Source organism: Larus michahellis, chromosome Z (assembly GCF_964199755.1).
Source record: "Larus michahellis chromosome Z, bLarMic1.1, whole genome shotgun sequence".
Taxonomy (NCBI): Eukaryota; Metazoa; Chordata; class Aves; order Charadriiformes; family Laridae; genus Larus; species Larus michahellis.
This window is the reverse complement of record NC_133930.1, coordinates 814,724-838,324: the sequence shown is the minus strand read 5'-3', so window position 1 is coordinate 838,324 and position 23,601 is coordinate 814,724. Positions and strand designations below refer to the sequence as shown.

Here is a 23,601-nt window from a genome sequence, read left to right as displayed (position 1 = left end):
GTCGTAAAAACATTGCTACCTTCTATGTGGGAGGAAAATGTAGTGTAATATTCTAGATAAAAATTTTAATGACTAAGATCTTTCTAAAAATCAATATAAGGTGCTGATACTGTCATGAAGTCATTCCCTGACAATGGATTTTTTGCATATTTATGTGCTCCCAAACATTCTGGTGTTGAGGTGTAAGAGGTTTAAAGTCTGCAATTAAGGGCTATACAAACTAATACAAAAATGTTTATGTATGTTAGAAACTAAAGCATAAAGGTAAACACATCTAAGTAGTATGTATACATTTCCTCTCCTTTTTATGAAGAAATTACTTCAACGCTGCTTCTACCACTGCTGCTTTTTTTATCACTTGCAGTTAGGAAAGATGGCAGTGGATGACTCTGAAGGGTCCTTTAATAGTCTGCATCGTGTTTTTCATAAGTGTAATAAAGGTTAAGTACAAGGTGTAGAACCTGTGATGTAAAAGAAGGATGTACAGAAGATTAGGCATGAATTTTCCACTGGAGCAGAGCGGAGCAGGGACTAGAGGTCCTTGTGGGTGGCAGGAGCACACGGAAGCACAGAGAGGTGGCAGAGAAAGAGGAGGCACCCTCCTGCTCGCTCGCTCTCTCAGTAGAGCTGCTGTTTGATGGGGCAAATGAGCTACCACTCTTAAGGCCTAAAGCAAATGTAAACCACTGCGGTGTGGCCAATTCTGACTTGAGCTGAAAACTGAGGAGCAAGGGAACTGCCGGGGAGAGCGTGGGGCGACGGGGAGGCAGCGCAGGTGCCCCAGAGAGGAGGAGAGGTACTTGCCCACGGGGATAACAGGGGAATGGCGTCTGCGTGGTTTTTAATGGCTTGGGGAGAATGTATGTGTGTATTCTTTTCCTAAACATAAATATTAATTTACTGTGCTCTTTGGTTGCAAAGGGAAAATCAGTTTCAGGAGTGGTGTGCATCAAGCTTTTTCCATGATCAAGGGTGCTACATAAATAGAGAAGTAGCAGTCAGTAGCAAAAAGCTGAAATAAAATTAAACAAAATAAATAATCATGGTTCTTGTCCCAACATGTGGGGCTGTTTCGGTTTTGTTTTTTCACTTTGTTTCGTTTTTTTGCAGACGTTTAATTTTCCTCCTTGAAAGAGAATTATTTGAAAGGTCAGGGTTTCTCAGAGACGGTGTCTATATGGCAAAGGCAATACGAGAAAAAACATACTTGTCACAGAGACAGTGTGTGTTTTGTTTTTAAAGATATTGCTCCATTATAGTTTTTCTTTCCCAAATGATAACTCTGCAATTTTCCTTTGAAATAGCTTTGCTAATTTTGGGGCAGACGTACTTCAGTTACCCAGTGGAAATATTTATAACTTTCTGAGAAATAATTGATAAAAATGAAATTCTATGTGCTGTCAAAAATAGAGAAAAATACTCCTGTTCCAAAATTGTCATATTTTTCTGTGTCTGGTGGCACGTCTTGCACGCTCTTGGGGAAGATGGGTTTGCTTCTTAGTGGTACTCTCAGGCCGTAAGCTTCTTACGCGTCTTACCTTTACGTCCCCTTGTGCTCTACTTGCGGTATCTTGCTACTCGTGTATTTCTAGTGCTATTGTTCTTAAAAATCAGTTGGAGATACAATTAATGCATGTTATGACATGCTTGATGTCCATCAGTGTGACCTGTATTTGTCCGGAGATGAGCACGGCTCTGTTGCTCAGCCCCTGGGACAGCTGCTTCCATTGCAGCGGTGGTTTAATTACTGACGCTGGAAGAGAGCTGCCAACTACAGCCAAATGAGGCAAAAAAGACACTTCAGAGTAAGGCTCTAGTTTCAGTGTGGGATGGGCTTGTGTTTTTACAAACAATCGTCTTCATAGAATAAATAGGTTTTTTTATACATCTACTGAAAGTAGGTTTTGCTGTCGTGAAGTCATTTAGGCTAGTCGTCCCATCACTGCCCACGTGCCATCGTGATGTATTTGCGTGGAAAGTATGGAAAAAGTAGTTTTGATGCAGATGTCCCACAGTGACAAAAGAAGTTCACTGCATGAAAAGCAAACAGACCATTCAGAAGACAATGCGTAATCGGTTCAGGAGCTTGAACCCATTGTTGTTCTGCAACGGAATAAAAGAGGGGGATTAATTTGAAGATGCTTGTGCATGACATATGGTAATTTCTCTATAGGAAGGAAGTGTCAGATAGTGACCTCTAAATCTCCACGTTGACCTCGGCTTGTAGCATGTGTATGCCATAAGGTCTGCGCGTCTTTTCATGTGATAATACTAAGTCATGAAGCATTAGTGGAAGTATAATGTTTAGAATGCTTTTAAATTACATTTGCACCAAGAAACGCTGCAGTTCACAAAATAAATGTCACGGATACCACTTGGAGTAACACGCTGGAACCGTGCGCTTGCCCGTAGTGCACTTTGTCTGTTGCTGCTTTAGATTCTCAGCCCTTTCTTTGGTATAGGTTTAAAACTATTTGAATGCAGAGACATTTAAAATGAACCTGTATCAAACCTAGCCATCAGTAATACATTCTGTGGCATTTTAGAGTGACAGATGGGGCAGCCTGGATTTAAAAGGGGTTATTTCTGGGGTAATTAACGAGTAGTGCAAACTCCAAATCTATCTAAATATGGGAAAAGCACAAGAAGAAGCAGTGAAACTCCTGTTTTTAAAATTCATAGTCAGCTGTGCTGTCAACCCCAATCTAGCTATCTAAAGACACATTTGTAATTGCTTTCCTTACAGGTACTTCTGTCTTTTCAAAATGTGCGGGTTTCTGTCAGTGTATCTGTGTTTCTCTGTAGTTGCATGTCCTCCTCTCACTGGCATTGCACTCCTTGTAAAACCTAGAATTTTTTTTAAGTTTAATATTATCACAGTTTCCTCCAGTTTTGTTTTTCATTCTTCAGTGATACTAATCTGTTTTTCAGAAGCTGCTCTCCTCACTTTCCTATTTTTTTTCTCTTTATTTTTTCTTCTTTCCTCTGCAAGTTGCTCCTGCTGTTTCTTCTAGCACTGAAGCTGGTCACTCTGGCTCTGACACTGCTCCTGCTTTACATAGCTGTTTCTTAGTCAATGAAGGTATTCTTTCCTCACTTTTCTATTTGTCTTTTACTTTCAACTAATGTCTCTTATCATTGTTATGACATGACTTTAAGTTGATCTATGTAGGAATTTTTCTTTGCAAAAAAGGAGGGATTAACACTGCTAGAGGGTGTGCAGCTTCAGACTGCGTGTCTTGGAGTGTCTGTAAATTCAGCTCTCAACTAGTGTATCAAAGATGACATTCCGGATCTTTTTGGGGTTTGCTCTTTTGACATAAAACCTCAGCCCATTGTAGGTAGGGAAAAGGCAGGTGGCTTTACCCGTCGGCAGCATGTGCAGGAGAGGACTCACGAGCCGCATGGCGTGTCCCAGCCGGAGCTGGCAGACACCCGCCGGGATGAGCGCGGGATGGGCCGCCCGCTCCTGAGAGGAGGGGGCACCAGCGCTCCGTAGGCCACCTTACAAACTGAAAGACTGAAAACGTACTGCTCCTTTCAAAATGAAACAAACAAAATCAGTTACATGTCACTTAAATTTTATTTTTGATGCTTATGACAATGTAGTGTTCATTTAAACTACTTGAGTTTTGTGTTGGGGTTGATTCCCCCCCCCCAATAAATGTTTGTCTGCGTTATGAAGAATGTTTTCTGCCAACAAGATTGGCACAAACGAACAAAAGCCCTTTGTATTCCTATTGGCAAACTGCTTTAAATCAGAATTCTTATGCCGTATTACTAAACTATAAATTCCTGCTTTCATGCACCTCAAGTAGTAGAAACGCACTCTCCTAAATTGGAAATTCCTCTTTTTAATCCATTTTTCTTTAAGGAAAATTGACATAATGATTTCTTTTCTTGTAGCACCATGAAGAGCTTTATTAGTTAAAATGTTTAGATTTTTCTGCTCAGTACTGCTCACAATCTCAAACCATAGATCTATACGCTCACCTGAAGTATTTCTCTGGTTTCTCAAGTCAATGTAGAGCATTCTTTTGCGTACTTTACAAGCATTTTTACAAGCTATGTTGTTTGAGTTTATCTTTCCTGGATTTACCTAGGCAATATTGCAGGCTGGCAGGATGAGTGCCCCCAAGGTAAGCACAGTGAACTCAGATTTAGATGGAGAGATAAGGCGAGCAGACAAACACAGGCTTGCACGTATTTGCATACGTTTTAAAGAGGGACAGAAAATTCTATGTAATCTTTCTAGTGGTAGTTCACATGCTAAGTTTTCTGTAACTGAATTATATCACACTTACATGTAGGATATTAAAGATCATGATAAATAATGCTAATTATGGTTTGAACAGGGCTTCTAAATCTTGCGCTCAGAACCATGGCTTATACTTTTGCCAAAAATTGGCCATAATGTGTTGGGGACTTTTTTGTGTTGAGAATGGTTGTTGAGTATATTCTTAAGGCTGCAAGTTTAAAATCCAAGTGCCCAACTAGATACTGAAGTCCTTTTGAGAGGTGCGGGGGAGGAAGAGGGATGTTTGTGTTTAATCAGGACCGATTTGAGGCGGTCCGCTGCTGCTGTCTCATTTGCTCCTTGCATGTGTTTGAGATCTGAGCAGCTTGTTCAGGAGGCAGGATTTCTGCCTGGAAGAGCTTGTTCCTGTCCGATACAGAAAGTACATGCACTGAACCCTGAGGTTCAGCTGGGATCGGTAAAGACGGGGTGCAGCTCGTGGTGGGGTGAGCCCCAGGCTCCCATGGCAGAAGAAACAATCCTCTTGTTCTGCTGCAAAATTGGTTCTGTGGTTTTTTTTTTTTCTCTCCCTCTTTGTCCCACCCTCTCCTGAAGATCTACTGTGTACCAGGCAGTGGCCAATGTAAATGTACTTGATGGCATTTTCAAACTGAAAATTGCTTTGGTGTTGATTATGTTTATCTCCCGGTTGTGATGTGTTTGAACAGGGTGGAGCCAGCTCGCTGCTATGCACTGTGTGATGCTCCCTGACCTGTTGGGGCTGGATAAATTCCGACCTCCTCTGCTGGAGATGCTGGCTCGCAGGTGGCAGGATCGATGCTTGGAGGTGATTTCAGTAGTATTTTTGTACTGCTAGGTTTTGGGGGGTTTATGTTGTCTCTTACTGATGGCGTTTTCCCTTAATAGAAAAAAAAATAAAAATAATTATCTTCTGACACAAGTTCCTGCAGTTTTTATTTCAGATTTAGTAAGTTAATTTTCCAGTTAACCTGTCAAAAATGTTGAAAAAGTTGTTGTGTCTAAATATATGTATCTTTTCTTTTTTCACCTTCTGGATACTATACGTATTTTTTTTTAAATATATTATTGGATTAAAAACTTCCATGGTTCCATTAAGAATCTTATTAGGATTAAAAAACCCTCCCCTGTATTTTTCAAGAGACTGCTGAGTCGCTTTATTTTTTGGAGCATGTATACAGTAGGCAGTAAATGGTTTGTCACCCAACTGTTTGATAAATGACTGGTGGGCCTTAAGACTACACCTGTGCTGTTCTGGCAAAAAATGTGTTGACGGTGCAGCTTTCCGAGAGGGAACACAGGACCAGAGCGGGGCCGTGGACTGAGGACCCTCATCGGTCCTCTAACTTAATTGGGAATATGGTTTTTGCTGCCTGATCACCTGTTCTTTTGCTAGATGGGATATACTGTGAGATGGTTTCCTGGGAGGCTAATTACTTTGAAACTCATTAAAATTTGTAAGCAACAGACATCCAGTTACCTGATACCCTTAGCTGTCAGGGTGGCGTTATTTATATTCTGGTTGCCCACAATTTTTTATTTTACCATGATCAAATTGTTTCCTTGTACATTAAGTCTTTTAGACTGAAAATAACATTTCTATTTATGATTGTGTTTATATATTTTCATTTGCTTTCATTGTTCAATATTCCATGTGTAGTAAATGAGTAAATGTCATGTGAAAAAATATTTTTTTTCTTAAGATTGTTTGTTTGTTTTGCGTTTATATTGCAACATTCATGATGCTTAGAAAAACTTTACATATTGCACACTTGGAATTTTGGACCCAACTTTGGGAATGCTGTAGAGAAGGGGGATTACAAATTGCTTCTAGAAAACTAGAAATTTGGTGGCCTTTCAATGCATCAGCACAAACAAAAGGTTTAGCCTTATTTCCTTGAGTGAGAAACCTTCTTCATCGTTATTTTGCTTCTGGGCTTACGGTGGAGAGGGATGAGAAAAAATGAAGGTTTTCCTAAAAGCTCAGTTTAGCTTTCTGTAGAAGTTTTTTCTTCTTGATAAATTACACTGAAAGCATACTGGCAAATATTTGATATTTGAGTTTGTATGACGTTCCTGTTGGCTTTGCAGGTGAGAGAAGCTGCCCAGGCCTTGTTGCTGGCAGAACTGAGAAGAATCGAGCAGGCGGGTCGGAAAGAAACCATTGATGCCTGGGCTCCTTATTTACCGCAGTACATTGACAGCGTTATATCACGTAAGCAATGCTGAAAATAACTCTCTTTCAAAAAAGGCATTTTGTACACAAAATTATGAACAGTGCTGCAATTTAGGGGGAAAATCTGGAGGAAAAATCTAGGGTTATATAGAAAAGTTTCTTGAAATTTTCAAAGTAATTTCACAATCACGAAATCACTTAAGGTCATTAATGGTGATTAGGTAAATGGAATACTTCGGTACTTATCCCTAGGACTGGAAAGGCTATGCCTGCTGTTGAGAGGGTTTGGGGTAGAAACCTGCTGGGAAAAGGGCTGATAAAATTCCAAGTACCGGCAGTAAAACACTGGCGTTCCTTTTCAAAGAATGTATAATTAGATTATAGAAATTGTTGTAAAGAGGTGGTTTGTCATCCCAAGAGTATGAAAGGAGCTGATGCAGGGTTGTGCAGCGTATGTCCATCGGAGGCTGATAACCATCTGATGCTCAAAGCCATTGGTTGCCAGCCGCTGCAGGGAGATACTGGGTAAAGATTATTCTCCAGATAAGTTCAGTAGCTACTGACCACTATTTAATCTGTTGTATCTTTCTCCAAAATAGCTATTTTTATTTATTCATTGTTATTAAAGCAGAGGTTGTACAGACTCTTAAGAGTGTGTTCTTGTAAGATCTGTCAGCATCGTGAGATACTCCATCCACTAGTTACCCATCTAGATACTTGCCTTTAGAGAATAATGTCCAGACGCATCTACCTCACGTAACAAACCAGAAAACGTGTATATTTTCATGAATGTTTGTTTGCTTTTAAGTTGTAGGTGTTCATCTTCCTTAAAATGAGATTCTTTTTCCACTGAAGGCTGTAGTTTCTATTCAGAGAAAGATCTCTATTAAATACCAATTGATTTTTGAGAGATGTGTAATAATCTTATTAAATCTAAATTGAGTGCATAAATTACATGGAACACAGTACTTTAAAGCAATGTTGAGAATTTGTTGGTAAGACTAAGCTGTTGTTAATTACAGCCTTTAGCCATGTAGCATTTGCCTTATTACGGGGAGGTTGTTGCCTAGTTAGGTGTGCAGCAGAGCAGGGAATGATAAGTGAAAGTCTGTTGTATATGCATGCCAAAGAGCCTTTATTCATCTTGTTATCTTGATGTTTGTGCCGTTTTGTATATTGGGAAGTATTTTTGAATTGATCTCCTCTTGAGGCTGGTTATTCTCAGTTCGTAGAATACAGCTATAGCTGCCCTTAGCTCTCAGGAGTAGCTGCTCTAGCAACTGTTGACGATTACGAATTTCTTTTCTCTGGAGTGATGCTGAACGACCTTGTTGGGTGCAAGGTTATGGACATAACTGTGTTGGGGAAGTGGATATAAACCACTCCGCAGTGCCTGTTTTGGCCGCTGACTGTTTCCAAAAAAGGAACTTACTTTTAACGTACTTGAAAACAACTGGTAATTCATATTAGTTCCGATAGTTTGCTATTTCTGGTACGCCTCGTTACTTAAACAATTACACTTGGAAATGTTAGAGTAAATCATCCAGTTCTATTTCACATGTGCATTTGTTGGAACGATAATATTCTTTCTGCCTCTTGTGCTTATGTTTGTGCTCATGTTATAAGCATGGCATGCAGTTTTATAGCAATAGTCAGGGACTGACTGGTTTAGGAAAAAACTCGATTATTTTGTTTGCATTCACTACAAGTAAGTATACATCCAGCAGTGGTTTGGCTTCTGTCAGGCCTTAGCAAATCAAAGCATAGCATTTGTTTTAACACTAAATTAGGATGTGTTTATCTATCAGAACATGAAAGTTTTAAAACAGGGGAAGAAAATATGAAATAGAGGAATCAGCTGAGCATGGCTGAATGAATGTAAATGTTCAATATTGGGAAAGCGCTGATATTGAAAATCTTTCAAACAGGTTATGACTAGCAAATTGGAAATTATTTTTTTTTTATATTAACAGTGTTGAAAACTATGTAAATTAAGGTTCCAGAATTTCTGGTTCTCCTGAATGACAGGACTGAGAAGGCATTTAATTGTGTTGTCTGTATGAACATACACAAAGATGCTGACACTCTGAAGAAGAATAATTATGATATCAGAAAAGAGAAACAAAATAAGGAGCTACAAATGTTGCAGTTATTAATAAAGAGTTAAGTGTATATATTAGTTACATTGTAAGACATGAATAAAAAAATGACGTTTTTTTAAAGGTCTGTGAAGGAATTGAAGGTGATAAGAGTTATTTAGGGTGGACAAAATACATGCAATGGATTTCTGAACAGTATAGTTTTGTGCTAGAAAGGTAAGGAGAAGAAATATGAAAGATAAAGAAATACTGCTTTGATTCCTTCATCCTCCACTTCTCCCAATTTCACTTCTTGATATATGGGCATAAATTATCAGCATATTTCTGTGTCCAGCGTATGTTACTACTCTGCAATGGTTTTTATATGCACGGTGTAGAAATAGTGCTTCTCTTGCACATTAACAGGTTTTGTTTTAATTAAAAGACATGGTAATCGCTCATAGAAGCCTGCTGCTGATATGAGATACTTTGTCATATGCATTTAACTGGCTCCGGAATGAATCGAGTGTGTGGTACCAGCAATCAGAGGTGAAATCTTTTCCCGTATAGGTGCTCAGATCCAATACCAGTTCTGGGACATGACCTTACTGGTACAGATCAAGCGACTGGTGTGTGTCCTGGTGTCTTCATACAGTGCGTTCAGGAGACTTGGAAGACAGGCAAACTTGCATAGGGCTATCTCTCAATCATCTTTTAACTGATGCAAGAGAGCTGATTGTCCCCGTGTGGCGGGTGGGCTGGAGGAGGAGGGAGAAAGCCAAGCAGATGTTATTTTCCCTGGCGTGGGTGCCAGCACAGTGCCCACTCGTGCTGCGAGGGCCACTGCAGTGGGCCCTGGTACCTCACTGCTCCAAGCAGCTGGTTTCCAGCTGCCCGCACGCCTCCTGCTTCATGCGATTTGCAGTGCAGGTGTTTTGGACACATTGGGCTTTGTTTCACAACATCTTGTAGGGAGGGACAATAAATCTTTGTTTTATTTGTGCCTTCAAATCCAAAATTGGCACGTCGGCTTGTTGACCCCCCGTTGAATGGGAATGGCTGTGTAAGTGATGCTATGAATTAAACCTGGGAGGGAGGTTGTGGGTGTTGGTGTTTTTCAGGCTCCCAGAGGGAGGAAAACAGTTAAGCTTTCAAAGCTTCATCTTGTATCTACTAAGATTATGTCATGCGACTGTAAATATTTGCTGTGGCCTCGTCTGCTCCTCGCTTTCACAGCACACGGTTGTCTCTGAAATGCCGCGTAGTCCGTGGGGCGTTCGCCTCTAAGATGTGTTGGCAGGAAAGGTTCAAAGAGGGAAAAATGCTACTGCCTTTTTCTACCTGCTTGTTTTTAAGAGCGAGGGCTATCTTCAGTGTCAAACACATTCTGTGAATTAAAGCAGCGCTTGGTGGTGGGTCTGTCCGCCGAGCCCTGGAGGGACAGATATATTTTTAAATATGTGATGTTAGTGCAGATAGAAAAATGGCTGCTCTGGCTTTGATGGAAAGCAAAAGGTTATCTTGCCCCAGCCTTTGTGTGGGAGTGGGATGCGGCTGGAGCCGGCAGGCAGGCAGCACTGGGAGCTGCCCGGCATCGATCGGAGCGGATGGGAACGGGGTGAATTAATGCGAGGCGGCCAGGCTGCTGTCACCCACTGCCCGGCCGCTGCAGACACCTCCTCCAACACATCCTGCCCCGACACTGAGCACAGGCACTTCTCTTGCCTCCCGTATTGCTAACATCCAGTTCGTTCAGGTAAACGTTTGTACCAAATTAGTTTCTTTTTAAGTAAAAATCTTAAATGTGTCAGCATGAGATTAAAGAAATTTAAGCAGATAGCCTTAAATTGTGTATCTCTACTCCAATAATAATCCATGTTATCACTGGAAAACAAAATAAATATGAAACGTCTATAATAAACACGCTGTTGTCACGTTTTAGGAATGTATTTCTGGTAGACTTATATTTCTGTTAGAAAATTTTATTTAAAGCCAGATTAATGGAGGAAAACGTAATTAAACTTCCATCGATTTAAATGGGAGTTTTCACTGAGTAAGGCTAGGTTGATTGGACCCCAAAGACTTTGCTATTTATATATGTGGTTGATCATCTTCCTCGCTCAAGGTTTGACTTAAAAGAGCACAAAGAAGTAAGGCAAATATTTTTGTGCTACAACATTTTAATGTAGTAAATGAATAATGAGTTTAGGATGCTGCAGTAAGTAGTACATTGTAATAATGGCGTGAGTTTATAATACAAGTATATCTTAATTTTCCAATATTTTTCTAATATGTTAACCATTTTATTTCTAATACATTCAGAGTTTTATGATCTTTTCACTTCTAAGACACTTCTGGTGAATTACGTATAAACCACTTGTATCCAGAATACATGTTCCTTCTTACTGGATTTCACTGAGAGGAAATGATAATTTATTGGCTGGCATATTTGCGTGATGGTTATTTTTCCTCCCCTTTTGGCCTTATCTATTCAGTGTTTTGGCGGGAATGTTTAATCATTCTGACTAAATACGTTTTTACTTACAATTTTATACAATTAAATAAAAATGTAAGAAACTCTTCTAATTTTTTGTATACACTGTAGTTAGAATCAGCTCATGCAAAGGCACTCCCTTCGCACCATTGCTTTCTATCTAGTACCGTGAAGCTCTTTAGAAAGATGTAGCGCATCTAATAAGGCAAATCAGCCTCTTCTGAGCAACTAAGGGCTAGAAAGCAGGGAAAGAGGTGAGGTAATAAGTAAATAAATCAAGGGCTTTGAATTTTGGCCCAGCTTAAACCTACTGTTTAGGGAGCGCTAGACCCTTGGCTTCTACCAGCTTGGGTGCTCAACCTCAGAAAATACTCCTCGGAGATAAAAGCTCTTCGGTCAGAGCATCCATACTACAGTTTTCAAAAGGTATGCAAACTCTTTTGCCTTTCCCTGGATGTGGAAAGAAATGAAAGGATTTTAGACTGTTGCAGTGATGTTTAGGGAAGAGGTAGATGCTCACTGTGCCTGCAGAGATTAGCAGCTGCTTCTACTAACTGCGACACAAAATGCAAAGCAGTGCTTAAAACATAACCTCCTCTCTCCCCCTCGACACACTGGCCAACTCCGGTGGGTACACACAAATAAATAGTGCTGTTAGAAAACAGCTGGTGCTTGACGGTGAAGACCAGAAAGGATTTTGGCAAAGCGGTGCTGGAATCCTAGCCGGGGGGTGGGGGGGGGCAGGTGTGGAAGCTGAAGACTCCACGGGCTGCGACACCTGCACCGTAACAGTCAACTCCGTATTTTTCAAATTGTCCTGCATAAGGTTCATGTGCAATTTGTAATTGCATGTGATCCCTGTGCAGCCCTGCCGGCATGCTTAATGAAGTGATACGCTATTGAATCAGCAGTGTGTTCCAGTCTGGTTGTGTATTTGTTGTCACTGGGTTTTTTATACATTTGACACAACGGGAAGGACGTTCAGAAAGTTACTAAAAGGTACTAGTTTACTAATAAAGAGGTATGTCGGAGTAAGGTTAGAAACTGCTGTCAGACAATCAGTCTGTTTTAAGTAATTACTTTGCCATGAATAGTTGGTATTTAAAAACAGTACTAAAAAATTTAAAATCTGGAATACTTGCGAGAGTGTTAATGTTCTGGACTGGTTTAGACGAACCAGAGTTAGATGGCTTGAAGGTGTGGATTTGCAAGCCTTGTTGTACACAGCTGATAGATTCCCCCCGGTGATTTATTATGATACCATCACCTTTCCATTTATCGATGACATTCAGCTGTTTGGAGAAGACTAGCCAGTGGTCACGTGAACGCTACTGAGCAGGGAAGCGGTGTAGGTTCCACACAGACGATGTGGGAGCAGAAGAGGAGCAGCGGCAGGTCCGGCGGGCAGCTCCGCGCTGCCAGGCCATCGCTCAGCGCTCCCCTCTGCAGGGCAGAGCCATCTACCGTGACTGAACTTCTGGTTGAAATGGTTGGTGTGACAAAGGGCCATGGTCCTGCTTTTTAACGGGGCCTTAATGCAAAGTCCCTTAGCAGAACACTTCTTTTGGTAATGCCTTGATTGCATTGCGGTAAGGCTCCTGTAGGGAATAATCAAAGATTATAACTGGCAGAGTACAAACCGGTGAATTACAACTCTAATCACGTGGTGTTACATGGCACGATTTGGTGTCCGTCGTGTAGTTTCTAATAGCGACTAACAGGTGCATCCCAACTCAAATGAGACGGAATGAGTCAGCTGAATTAATATACTCTGAAGGTAGCCTGGAAAAGCCGCACTTTTTTTGGCGAGAGAGATGAAGTGTTGAGAGGAGATGTAAGAGAAGTTCTGCTGGAACTCTGCATTTTGTGGCTCAATAAGTTGTTAGTGTATAATAATGTGTATGTAATATTTTTAATGACGCTAGAAGACGGCAGAAAAAGACGAAAATACAGAAGAGATTTACAGTGTGGAAAAGATTTTTAAAGGCTAGGTTTGTGAAAAGTCTGCATACAGTATGGAGGGAAACCAGAAATAGCTGCTCTTTGCTTTGTCTGAATTACATTGCATAGTTCAGAATATCAAAAGATAATTACCTTTTTCCCCGATCTAAGGATGCTACCTACCAAAATCACTGACTTTGGTGTTGGGTTGTTTCTTTCAGCTGGAGTGACCACGGAAGCCGCTCAGGCTGGTACTGCAAGCCCGGACACATCGGGGACAGAAGCAAAAGTCCAGGAAGAGGAGCACGATCTGGTTGATGATGACATTGCGGCAGGTGAGCGTTAATGTAATGAATATGTTATTTCTTGACACAATAGGAACTGTGCAAAGGAGATGGAATGCTTTCTGCCAAATAGCGAATTTTCATGAGAAAACAAAATACTAAGGCTGCTTTATAAAGAAGTGTGAGCTATTAGAAGTGAAGTTATTCGAAAGTAGAAAAGAGCTGTAGACAAAAACTACGTACCTGCTTAACTGTAACTGCCCTAATATTATTGCGTTAGTTCTGAATCATTTTCTATATTTTAATGTATGTGGTTTGAGTTTTTAAGTCTGCCTGCAACTGACGTGTTTAGCTTGTAGTTCTTGAAGAATAAAGGCTGACTGGAAACAGGCAAGAGGGAGGAAGGATGCTGGGAACACCTTTAGCAGCTGGGGGACGATGCAGGACTTGTCGAGAAACAGCAATGAGTGGAGGATGGACCCCACCATCTCCTTGGCTCTTACAGACCTTCTGGTTCTTCTTCTGGAAGCTTTAGCAATAGCAGCGTTAGAAACAATTGGGTGTTGTATCTGGGACAGCTTTTTGCCCCTCCAGTGTTGTATGTTCTCTTCACGGGAAAGAAACTGGAGATGGGATGCTGTAGTGGAGTAAGTTTCAAATTATGTATGGCTTTTTTTGCTATGTGCTAGACTGTTGAGTTTGGAGGCTTTCAGAAAGCTATCTGCTATGTTGGTAGAGTCTGGTGGTAGTAACAATTCTACTTACAGAGAAAGTGTTTCTGTTTTTAAAAGCAGTTGAGCTTTAAAAAAGTACCTTGAGTAAAGATGAAATTTTGTTCTACAATTGAATACAATTGGTCTTGTGTTGGTAGAATACAAAAAAAATTTTGCGACAATTTAACTTTCTTTTAGAAAAAAAGAAGATGCAGCTTCTTTCTATAGGTCCTACTAAGGCTAATATTTATTGATTGTACAAAGTAATGCTGGTGTGCAGTGGTCAACAGGATTTTTTTCAGTTCAAATTGCGATTTGCCAAATGCTTTCATTTATCCAAATAATTTTTTAAAAGGATCACTTTCACATCAGTCCTTTTAGAGATTAAAGCCTTTTAGCTTAGCTAGCTGAAAAGCACTGAAGCCTGGTGCTGGAAAAGACTTCAGTAATACACTACCGTGCCTCTTAAGCACTTCAAAACACGCACGCAGGAGTTATTTAGAAAATTGGCACTATCTTCAAATGCACTGAAAATACATGCAAGAGTAGTCTTCCCATGTAGTAGTATTTATTGCTGTCTTTAATGCCTGAAAGGCTTTTCTGGATAACTAAAAGTAGAGTAAATGTTTTGCTTAAATAATTCACATGTGGACAACAGCACTTTTTCCTAGTTGGTCATAAAATCTACTGTCTTCAGTAGTCAAAATTTTACAGTTCATCATGATGGTAAACTGGCTTTTTCAAATTGTTTTTTAATTTTGCAATTTGTAATCTATTTGTATTTTCGGTGTAATTCTAGGATCCATGATAGCATCTAAGTTTTATTTTAGCTATCCAAATGTTTTTCCAATAATTAAAGGAAGAGCGGAATACTTTAAAGGAAAAAAAAAAAACCAACAACAACAAGACACCACCAACATAGTACTGTTACATATTTGGAAATGTGAATATTTGTCTTTGTTTCAACCCAAGTGCAGCAGCGACTGCAGGGGCAGTAGAAGGAGGATGTGACTGCGCACGTAGCAGGGATAAATGGTCAGATGTCCCCGCGGCTGTGAGAAAGGCAGCATCGTAGTGCGTCGCTACCTCTGACACATTCATTTATTTACGAAGCAAATGGTAGAACCGCATAAATAGACTGTCTTTTAAAAATCCACTGAGTTTACTGTGTGGGGCTGTTTTGGAAATGAAGAACTTCAAGGAAGTAACTTCTAGGTTGCAGAAGTGTTTGTCTGAGCTGTGCAGCATGAGCTTAGTAATGGGAATCAGTAACGTACTGGGGCACAATATGATATATCTATATATATATTCTGAATATTGCATGGATTACTCTTATATCTACTCAACAGAAATTTCTAGCAAGTTTAGAATTACTTAATTCTTTAATTCCCAGGGTAACTGTAGATGTTTCCAGACTTTTGCGACTGCCCAGTCGATGGCGTTGGGTATTGCGTGTTGTAACAGGAGCGCCAGGTTTCGGTTAAGACCTTGCTGCTGGTGGTGCCACATGCAATGAAAGATGACTCTTGCCATGAAAAGCTTATTCTAATATCTATTCCACTAACCTGGATAATACCGCCAGCCTCTTCAGCATTGCATAATGGGGGATTTTTCTGTGGCAATCACATATTAGAATCATAGAATTGCCTGGGTTGGAAGGGACCTTTCAGATCGAGTCCAACCATCACCCCAACACTGCCAAAAACCATCGCTAAACCATATCTCGAAGCGCTACGTCTGCCCGGCTTTTAAATACCTCCAGGGACGGTGACTCCACCACTACCCTTTTTCTGTACCCCTTCTTTTTGAACCCCTTCCTTCTTTTTTTATTTTTGAACCCCTTCTTTTGTAAGAATGACCTTATTCATGTTAGTGTTGACAATGACACTTGCAAAGCACAAACCCATCCCTGGTTCTAATTAAATGCTAATTTTTTTAAAACATTTTTCCCCCCTTTCCATGAGCCCTGATGTCAGACAGCCACCTCGGCTAAAAAGACGCTAGAAGTGTAGACGGCCTCAGTTTTTTAGATAGAAGGTTTTCAGAACTGTCCCTCTGTGTTAGACCTGCACCTGGACCGCTTCAGCAGCCTGTGCTTCCCGCAGCCACGGGCTCAGCCGAGCTGCTGCTGCTCTGCTGGAGAAAGAGGTTCGTGTTGGGACTCATTTGGCCCCATCTTTTGCCACCATTTGAAGCAGTGGGGCCACGGACGTGTGTGCAAGGTGGGAGCAGGTGCCAGCCCAGATTCTGCTGCAGGGTTTGGTCCCGTTCTGGGAGATGTGGAGGAGTTTGATGTAAGACACAAGGCTGTCGGGGAGAGAGGGTTAAATGGCCTTGGCATCTCGTTCCCACCTTAGCAAATGGATTTTGGGCCACCTAATCAGTTTGATTACAAAAACTGGTGTCTGCTATTGAAAATAAACAGTTTGTGGGGTTTTTACACTTTGTTTTGAATAGCTACATGAAAATAAAATGTCGGTGGGTGCGAAATCCGAGGTACAGGCTGCTGTGGCGGCTCTTGTGCCTGTTCCTAGGAGGGACACTGCCCTGGGGAACAGAAACACGGCACCGACACCTCCCTTAACCTGTCTTGCTGGTGAAATGGCAGCGCTCCAACAGGTGCCTGACAGGTAACAAAGTTAAATACTCTGTTGTTGGACCAATTATTCTGTTTTGGTATTTCCATAAAAACAAACAGTAATAGATACAATTGTCACTCACTTCTGCTTGAGTTTACATAAATATTTGCTATTTTAAGAAACACTGTGATACAACACAGTCAATTGCTGCATCAGGATAGTGGGAAATTGAATTGAAATGGAATTTATTCCGAAGGATCTGTCATTCTAAAAGGCTGGGAGGTGGGGGACTGCTTTAGCTGCAGAGATAAGGGTTACTGTTTGATCCAGTCCGTTTTCTCCTGCTGCTGCCACGACATGTTAGTGCACAGAGCGGGAAGAAATAATGGTCAGCCTTCTCCTTGTCCCCTGCTGATCCCTTGCACAGAGAGAGAAGGATGTGTTTGGAAATGTCTTGTGGCAGGGTAAAGCAGTAAATAGGTGCTGTAAAAATACCCTTTGTTTTGCTGTGAAACCACAAGGAGCCTCTGTCAAGCACACTCTCCCCTCTCACTTGTGCGTGGCACGGGCACTTATTTCTGATACGAGAGAGGTCCAGCACTTACAAAGGTTTATATGGAAAATAAAATCTAGGAATGCTGCTGGTAACTGTTCATCAACTTCAAAATTTAATCTTTTAAGTCTCTTCTGTCGATACTCACAAATCCATTTTTGTGCATGATGAGTAGTATTTTTTTTAAGCAATAACTGTCCTTTAACTGGCAAAGTCAGAAGCAAGAAATATTGCTAGATTAACCCTTACTCTAAACTTAAAAATAGTGACAGTATTAATCAGTGACAGTATTGTGTCTGTGTTAAAGAATCAGTAGTGTAAGGGCAGGGATTGTGTTTGTTGTGATTTGTTGTGTATCGTACCGCAGCATCGCTGCCGTTGAAGTACAGCAGTACCCGGAATGCACCCGGAAAATGGCATTTTCTCATATTTTGAGCAATTCTTATTTTACCCGCACTGTCTAGACTTTCTGGTGTTGGTACCATCTAACTACTTGAAGTAGTTTTAAATTAGTTCCTAGGTGATGTATTTTTTTTTTCTGGGTGTCACTATAACTTTTTACTCCAAGGCTTACACTGTAAAGGAAGAAAATATCTCAACAAACTGCAAACTGAAAGTTGCAGACAGGCATCTGTCAAGTCATATACTGTGCCTTTTTTTTGTTTTGTTACATTTTTAATAACGTGTTGAGCTTCTGGACTACTTCGGTGGTTTCTCTTCATTCTCTTTCTTACTGCTGGAGCTGGACTTTGAAGCGGGAGCGCCAGGTGCTGTTGCCCAGCGCGTCCCTCCCGTTACCAGCCAGACTCCGCTGCAAATGTGGGCCGGAGTGGAGGTGCACAACAAACGCAACCATCTGCTGGCCCCAGCAAACCAGCCAGCGGCCCACTGTTCAGCACAATGAGGGTGCCAAAAGAGTCAGTCTCTGGACAAAGTTCCTGCTGGGTTTCTTTTAAATAGGTTAGACTGGACCTGAGCACCTTCCACAAACCCTGTCACATACATTTTTGTATCCGCAAAGCCCACCATCGAGAGATCAAAGAAGCCTTTAATTTGTATTTAGTCACTCATTGGAAAACCATCTACCATATCATGCACTGACTATTGTGTAAAACACCAGAAAAGTGAGGTTTTATCATCTAAAGCAAACTTCATCCCTTTCAGATGCTAATTATGATCCTAGAGGAAATGCACCCTGACTCATCGCTGTCACTTGTTCTTTTCTGTTACAATTAAAAATGGAATGTGAATTCACAGATGCAGGTTATTTGGCATGTAAGAGTTATTTTTTTAATGTTATTTTAAGTTACTTTTAATTTTTAAAATTAGTTTTTAATGTGTTTCCTAAGAGGAATTATGAAACACTTTGAGAAAAGTGTCTAATAGATAATTGTATACCAAGTTAATTGAGAATCTGGGCTCCTACAACTTGCAGTTAGGTGTCTACAACGAAGCATGAAATTATGGGTAAAATTCTGTTCCTTTTTTTTTTTTAAGGAAACATAATTCATGTAAAAACACAGGGTTTTTCAACAAAGCTGCGCGTATTTGAAAATACGTGGGCATCTGCCAGTCAAGCAGATGTCACCCCGTGCAGACCATTGAGCTCCGCTCCCTGCGAGGGGTTATGGGCTTGACATCTGCCTGAATGGCATCTGTCAGCCTTGGGGGAGAGAGCTGCGTGTGTTCGTTACGGAAGTACTAATTCAAGCAAATGGGTTGGTTTTGGGGGGCTGGTGGGCTGGTCTCTAATTAATGGAGAAGGGTAGCGCAGCGGCAGGGTCCATCCTCAGCACTGGGCAAGGGCTGCCACAGGGCCAGGGACCGCCCGGGTTCAGTTTTCATATTTATATCGATTTAGAAAGAACTGGCACTTCTAAAATGACTGTAGATTTAAAAATAAGTAAATAAATAAAAAATTAAAAGTGCTTTGGCTGAAAAAGCTGGCAATAAATATATATACTAAAATATATATGAACATAAATTTCAAAATTATTTACTTAAGAAAAGGCAATACGCATAGGTTTTAAGCTGTAACTGGGATGGCAGCATTGTTAAATATCTTTCCCCTCTGTGGGGAGCAACATCAGTTTCTGTTCATGTTGTGAGCCCGGGGGGCCGTAGAAAGTGGAAGTTGGGGCCCTGTCCCCATGTGCCAGCCCTACGGTGCGGCTGGGGGGTGTCACCTTGGGGAGCTGCCCCCCGGGGTGCACAGAGCTGGGGCTTGTGCGGCTGGGGACGAGCAGAGCTGCTGGCAGGGGACACAGCACAGCCCGGCCTCTGTCCCCGCTCCCGCGGGCAGCCGCGGCAGAGCTGCTGGGGGCAGAGCGTGGGCATCTCGGGGCGTTAATTAACTTCAGCCTTCCCTCTGTGCATTTACACTGTGATGTACTAATGCAGAGGCCGCAACTTACAGCACAGGAGCAAGGAACTTGTCAAACTTTAAAATATTTATTTTATCTAGCACATATTTCAATGAACTCCATATAGTACCTGAAAGCCATATTCGCACGCAGTCCGGGTTTGAATATAGACTGTGTTAAATAGTGATTTCTTTAGTGTAGCAGGAGCAGCAGTTTTTTAACATGCATTCATCTACAAATGCTTGCTTTTGTAGTTGAAAATGGAACTTTTTCATTTAGTTTTGTGTGCTTTCTGATATCTGTTCTTACTTGATGATATACAGCTTAATGCTAAACTTTGCATAATGTGTCTAAGTAGTATCAGTCCTTACACGGTTTTATTTTGGGTGTGAAAGTGGGAAGTCAGCACCAGTGTGTGCCTTATATGGCAGTACTCTGGGAAAATCAATCTGGGACTCTTGTCTGAAATTCTTCTGTTGGTTTGGTGGCAGGTGTCTTCTTCCAGCGCTGCGCGTTTCCCCTTTGTGCCACAGGTACTCTGAAAAATCATATTAACTTGGAGAAAGTTAGTTCTCTTTGTCTTAGAAAAACATTTATACCTTAATTGTATTTTCCTGGCTGCTCATCTCTTCTCAGTGACATTAGGCAGAAAGGCTTCAGCATGTTTTCTTTAACTTGGTCAAAGGGTTTTGAGCAATTATTACAGTCAAAAGACAATTATTTAGAATAATGTCTTCAGGTGCGGAAGTGGGGTTTTAAAGAGGCATAGGTTATAAAAGACATATATTAAACCACAACAAACAGCTGCAAACATCTCCGCTTTCCCTTCGTCTGCCTCAGTAAGTTGCCTGGTGGCACGTGCTAAATCTAACAGTGCTGGCAAGGCGCGAGCGTCTTGGGATGTTAGCTTTAATCATGGAGTGCACACCTCAGAAAGCTGTTCGGCTATTGACATGCATGCTATCTACTGCTTTTAGCAGCATTTATTTGCATAAATTAACCATTTCCATGCAGAAGACAGTTCTTTCTCTCCAGTATAAGAGCTACTGGAGTCTAGGAATTTCCATGTGGAGATTACTCTCCCAGAAGCTCATGCTGGTTATTAGTGCACGAATCGTTTTACTTGATGAGCATTATGTTGTTAAATATAATGTACAACTTCTTTAAGACTTCCTTTATTCTTGGAAGCGACTTCTGAAATTTGGGAAGGTTTCTTTGTGTTTAAGCCTACTGTAGTTTGAGATCCCTGTCTACCATTTTGTGCACCAAGTGAGCTGGTTTCCATCTGTAATCCAGTAGGCTCATTGCAGAGTACGAATTCACTGCATCAACAGCAGTAATGGCAATTCTGAAATTGCTGTGTTTGTTACTTAGATATCTAAATGCTACTGCCCTGGGGTTGTACTAATTCCTGAGGCAATGAGGTAGTGATGGAAAGCAAAGACTTGAAAGCTCTGCGCTATTTTAATTTATGGTTTTCGACTTGCTGTTGAAAAATGGCATAGATGTTAAATAAGGTTTAAAATGTCAAGCCACAAGTTCATTTATAATTACATATAGCTTATTAAAAGAACCAAACCTGGGCAGAGCTTACTTGTGTGGGGACAGAACATCTCTTATCTCGGTGTTAAACTGCTGGCACCGCAGGGACTGTGTTGGCTCATGAAGGAGGAGCTCAGGTCTGCGTGGACCTGGGGGTCTCCTCACCCCGGGTGCATAAGCCTGTCACGTGTCACCTGAACGCTTTCTGTCACCCTGGCAATACGTAGGCTACGGTTCTTGGGGTGATCCTTTCAGCGGTCCCCGCTTCATCAGTTTTAAACACATTTGCTCTGTACTGCTCTTGTGACTTTAACTCCTTATCACCTCCTCCGACCTATTTTCCTTCTGAAAAATATCCCGTGTTGTCTCAGCGCCAAGTAAATCTATGTTGGACTTAAAAAAGAAGAAAATATTTCTCTGTGTTGAAATCCCAGCAGCAGCTACAGGCACCCAGCAGCACAACAACCTACTGAGCAGAAACTGTCGAGCAGGTCATTGTGATGGCGGGACTGTGGTCTGTACCAGTCTGCGTGGCGTGCCAGGCTACGATTGTAAATAGTCACCCTAAAACCCCCATGCTTCACCTTCCTGAGCCGTCGCTGGAGCAGGGGCCTCTTTCTCCCGAGCTCCAGCTGGACTTTCCTCCTGGTATGCGATGGCTTGGCTAACCACAGATGTGAAATGAGAGATATAGACATAACCACATCACACGTGGTCTCTTCCAATGCTGGAAGAGTGAACTTTTCACATGCTTAGTTTTGGTTACTTTTTTCATCATTAGCAGATCTTATTCACTACTTCTCAATAAATTTTTTGAAGGCATTTTTTAGCTGTGCATAGTTCTTGCGTTTTTTATATGCAAAGCACACTTCCTCACTCAAGTTTTGCAGGACTTTGATGAAAGGAAGAACATAAGACATGGAGGGTTTAGGCTGAGGTCAGTGTTAAGTGGATAAGGGGGCTGTTACCACAATTTCGGATTGTGAGTGTTCCCCCAGGGTGACGGGAGCAACGAAAAGCAAAAGCTGTACCAGGTATTGGCCTGACATTTAGAGCAATAAACAGTGGGCACCAATTTGCACCTTCAGGCCTCCTGACTTTGGTGTTTTGAATTTTCTTCCCTACCTCTTCACAGTAACGCAAGGAAATTAAAGTCCTGGGTTGTCCTTCGGGTAGCTAAAACACGTGCTGGGAATTCCCCCAGGCTGGCTTGCTCCATGGGTGGGATTTGAAGGGATGGAGAATACCTAGTCAGAATGCCGCATCCTTGAAGAAGTAAAGAATGGCAGCTGATTGGACTGGTCGTGTTTGAAAGCATCTTCTTGTAGTTAGCTACAGAAAGGGAAATGTGTCCATTCGCAATAATTCTAGACTTTAGTTTGGGGGGTGTGTGTATGTATATATATGTATATATAAATGGAACGTTTTAAGAAACCAGCTGGACCCTTTCCATAGTTAACTATGTATTTAAAGCATAGGCTTAGTCACAGCAAAGTTAAAGATGTTATTCTTAAAATTAATTAGTTCTACTGATACGTTTAAAAAAAAAAAAAGGTATTTCCGTAGTTTGTGTCGCATTTTTTTCTGGGTAGATCGGTGAAAAGAACTCTTAAGTTCTGAAGACCCATTCCTGTGGGTGCTGTCTGGTGTCATTCCATTCTAAGCAGAAGTCTTTCACGAAGACAGAGGTCTGGTAGGAAATGTAGAGCAGTTTTTTGTAACGTGTTTTAATAGCAGCTGGTTTTATAGCTTTTTTTTCTCTACCTTCTTCTGGATAGTCAGGTTTTCAAGCTAACAGGTAACGGCTATCTACACAGTGTATGAAAAACCTGCAAGAAGTTTAAAAAAAAAAAATAAAAATACGATGTTGTATTGGAAATCGCATGTTTTCACATTTCAGCTGTATTTTGGACAGCTGTAACTATTAAAAAATAAAATATAATGCAAACATATTGAACTGTGTTAAAAGATTATAATTTCAGTAGTAGTTTTTATATGCAAAAACTTTAATTTTTACCTACTTACACAAGGGAGAAGATGATTAAAGTTCATACATTTTATTCTTTTACCAGTCTTTGCATTTTGATGAACAAATAGATCATCTAAGACTCAATAGGCCAATTGCAGCATATAATAGCTATTCAGAGGCAATTAAACTGCCTTTTTTCATGCCGGTATGTGAGCATGCCCTTTCTCAACCTTCAACTTGATTTGTGGTGATTCAAAATTAACTTAAAAGTCTTGTTTGCTGACAGCTTAAAGCTTAATTGACTGAAAGCCAAATAGAGTGTGTTCTGTATTCAGTGCCGGAGCCCTCGCTAAAGCCGTGTGTAAATGGTGCGTGCTGAACGGCAGCGCGGGTCCCTCTGCCTGCGCCGGGGTCCTGCGTCCCCCCGGCTACGACCGAGGGCCGTTGGCTACTGCAGAGCCAGTGCGGTTCTGGCACTGCCCGAGGGCTTCCCCGCTCCTTGCTCCTGCGCAAACCCACACCTGCCTTTCAAAGGGATGCCCGTCTTTCTAGCTGTATTAGGTGATAGTGAATCAGAAAATGAGAATTAAGTCACGTTGGTGTCACTACTTGATTAAAATGATCCTACTGAAA

At 41.2% G+C, this 23,601-nt stretch overlaps 1 protein-coding gene across 2 annotated transcripts in view; it reads left to right on the top strand.

The window, feature by feature from the left end:
• WDR7 (WD repeat domain 7) overlaps nucleotides 1-23,601 on the top strand; it is a 123,876-nt gene that overhangs the window by 35,521 nt on the left and 64,754 nt on the right. The window contains exons 17-20 of one of the 2 annotated variants that reach the window (XM_074570934.1): nucleotides 2,993-3,082; nucleotides 4,966-5,084; nucleotides 6,368-6,491; nucleotides 13,187-13,300. In XM_074570934.1, coding sequence (XP_074427035.1) covers nucleotides 2,993-3,082; nucleotides 4,966-5,084; nucleotides 6,368-6,491; nucleotides 13,187-13,300 — 447 coding nt within the window. The remainder of the gene's footprint in view (nucleotides 1-2,992; nucleotides 3,083-4,965; nucleotides 5,085-6,367; nucleotides 6,492-13,186; nucleotides 13,301-23,601) is intronic. The other variant, XM_074570935.1, reaches the window with a different exon arrangement.